The sequence below is a fragment of the Antrostomus carolinensis genome, unplaced genomic scaffold (genome assembly GCF_000700745.2).
Source record: "Antrostomus carolinensis isolate BGI_N321 unplaced genomic scaffold, ASM70074v2 C13540306, whole genome shotgun sequence".
In the NCBI taxonomy this organism is placed as follows: domain Eukaryota; kingdom Metazoa; phylum Chordata; class Aves; order Caprimulgiformes; family Caprimulgidae; genus Antrostomus; species Antrostomus carolinensis.
Window position 1 is genome coordinate 1 of NW_010355868.1, and position 2,492 is coordinate 2,492.

Genomic DNA, 2,492 nt, shown 5'->3' on the forward strand with positions numbered 1-2,492 from the left:
AACCCCCTGCCGCAGGGGCAGGCGTTTTGGAGGAGCACCTGCCTGCTCTGCATGGCCAGCACCTTTCATGCCCATGTCCAGTCTGGGTGGTCGGGATCCTTCTCCAGCAGAGCCCAGGTCCTCTGTCTGCTGGCAACGGCTTTCTTCTTCCCTTAGCAAGACCCTGCCTTGCCTTCACACCCGTACGTGATCGGCCTGACTGGAGGAACTGGGAGTGGGAAAACCTCCATCGCCAAACTCCTGGGGCAGCTGGGAGCGTTCCTCATCGATGCCGACAGGCTGGGACACACTGTCTATATCCCTGGTGGCCCTGCCTACGAGCAAGTGGTGGCGGCTTTTGGGGCAGGTAGAGTCACCAAAGGCTGCGGGGAAGAGTGGGAGGAGGAAGAGGAGGGAGGGGTGTGCCATCGTCACAGTGTCCCAGGGACCTGTCCTGGTCTGCATTCCCCACCCTACCCCCTGTGGGTTTTGGGCTCCACAGCACCTGGATGGGGCTCGGAAGCTGATTTGGTGATGGTTTGGCCGGAGAGGGGCAAACCACTGCTTTCCCCAAGCCTTGCACACCCCGTGCCAGGGCTGCTGGAAACTGGCTGGTGTGGAAAGCTAAACCAGGCTGCTGCTTGTCTCAGAAAAGCTCTTCCTGGTCCTTTTCTGGAGTAGGGTGAAGAGCTGGCGGGTCAGGTCCTACAGCTCCTTTCTGGGTGGCTTTGAGAGCCCTGTGCTGAAATCCTTTCACACTGACCTAGACTTGCTGCAGGGACCGGAGTTGGATTCATTCCTCCCAAACCTGTTCTGCTTCTGTCTTGCAGAAATCTTGAATGAAGATGGGACAATTAACAGGAAAGTCCTTGGGGCCAAAGTGTTTGGAAACCAGGTGAGAGTAGCACAGAGACTGTCAATATTTGATCTCGGGAGCTCTCCAGGATTTTTATTTTTCAGCCCTTTGAGCTGCTGACGCCTTCCTGACTGTACCTTGTGTCAGTGACGTACGGATGGGGCAGGACACGGAGATCCTGTCTCTGGAGCTGAGTCAGCAGCTGTGCTGGACACGCTCCTCTCACCTTGGCAGCTGCAGCTGCCTCCCTGTCCCCATCCCTGTCCCCTCTGTCCCATGCTTGTCCTTCACCCTGCGTGGAGCAGTGGCCCTGACGTACGCGGAGCTGGTGCTCTCTGACCCTTGTGCAGTTTGGGCTCGTACCCAGCGGGGCTCGGTGACGTGGCAGCCGAACCCGACCCTCTGTCCCTGGCTTTGTTGGCCGGGCCAGTGCTCAGCTTTTCGCTCAGGTCCTGTGGCTGCCCCATCCCAAGCGTGAAGGCAGCTCGAGGGGTTCCCCAAGGTGGTTGGGTCTCACGTGGGTGCTGCTGCGTGAGGAGCTCGCTGTGCTGCAGGGAGAGTCTCTCGCAGCAGAGACCGAGGTTCTGCTGTGCCTGGGCCCCATCCCTGGGCGTGGGAGCCTCTGGCCAGTGCAGAAGCTTTCCTTCCTTCCTTGCCCCCCAGGCAATGGGCCGTGTCCCTCCCCCGTGCTTTAGCAGGTGCCCTCTGCCTGCTGCTGCCAGCGATGCCCTTGTCAGCTGCCCCAGGGTTCTGAGGGCGAGTAACCAAATCCCATCATGGTCCTTCTAGGAGCGGCTGAAGAGTCTCACGGACATTGTGTGGCCTGAGATGGCCCAGATGGTCAAGGAGCAGATCAGGGAGGCAGATGCTCAAGGTAACTGGGGCAGTTCCCATCACAGCACAAAGGTGGGATTTGGGTGCACGGTGGGCAGCACCCCACAACCCAGAGCCTCTGGGAATCTGTGGCTTCTGGCAGCACCGTGTTTTCCATGCTCAGACCGGCCTCTCCTCTGCTGGGCAGCTTGCTGGGGATTTTCACTAGCACTGAGCAAACCCCTCACTCAGCTGGGCTGGCAGCTGGGACAGGTTCACCTCAAGCTTCCTGCTCTGAAGGAGCGTGGCGGTTGCTTCCTCTTTCCCACATGACTTCACGTTCATTTTGGTGTAGAGCTGCAGCAGTGAGTGTGCTGTGTATTCCTCTGGGAGCTGAATTTTCCCAGCTCTTGGAAGATGCTCTTGGTAGCTCAATAGGCATTTGGCTGAAGCCATTGGCTTGCCATGCCCAAGCGACCTGCTATCCCAGGTGAGCCCTTTAAGCAAACACAGCCTCTGCCTGCAGCTCTCCTTTCCATCTGGGGTTCTTTACAGCAGTAAAGTGTCTGTGCTGCCAGTTTGCAGGAAGATTTGACTCTACAAGCCTAAGTGGACTGGCTGGGGTGGACCCCGAGGAGCAATACCTTGTGATTGCCAGGTAATGAGGAGTGGCCTCGTTCCACAGGAAAGGCCGTGTGCGTGCTGGACGCTGCCGTGCTGCTGGAGGCTGGCTGGGAGGCCATGGTCCATGAGGTGTGGACGGCCATCATCCCGGAGGAGGAGGTGGGTGATGTCCCTTTGCCCATTGCTTGCTGCTGGGGCTGGTTCTCAGCTTCCCCTCCGA

At 58.7% G+C, this 2,492-nt stretch overlaps 1 protein-coding gene across 1 annotated transcript; it reads left to right on the forward strand.

The window, feature by feature from the left end:
• Positions 1–156: 156 nt before the first annotated feature.
• Positions 157–2,431, forward strand: LOC104531674 (bifunctional coenzyme A synthase-like; the record flags this gene model as incomplete). Its single annotated transcript, XM_010176637.1, has 4 exons — positions 157–346; positions 810–874; positions 1,625–1,709; positions 2,334–2,431. Coding segments are annotated over 4 exons (438 nt in total), but the record flags the coding sequence as incomplete, so codon positions are not given.
• Between the last annotated feature and the right edge of the window lie 61 nt (positions 2,432–2,492).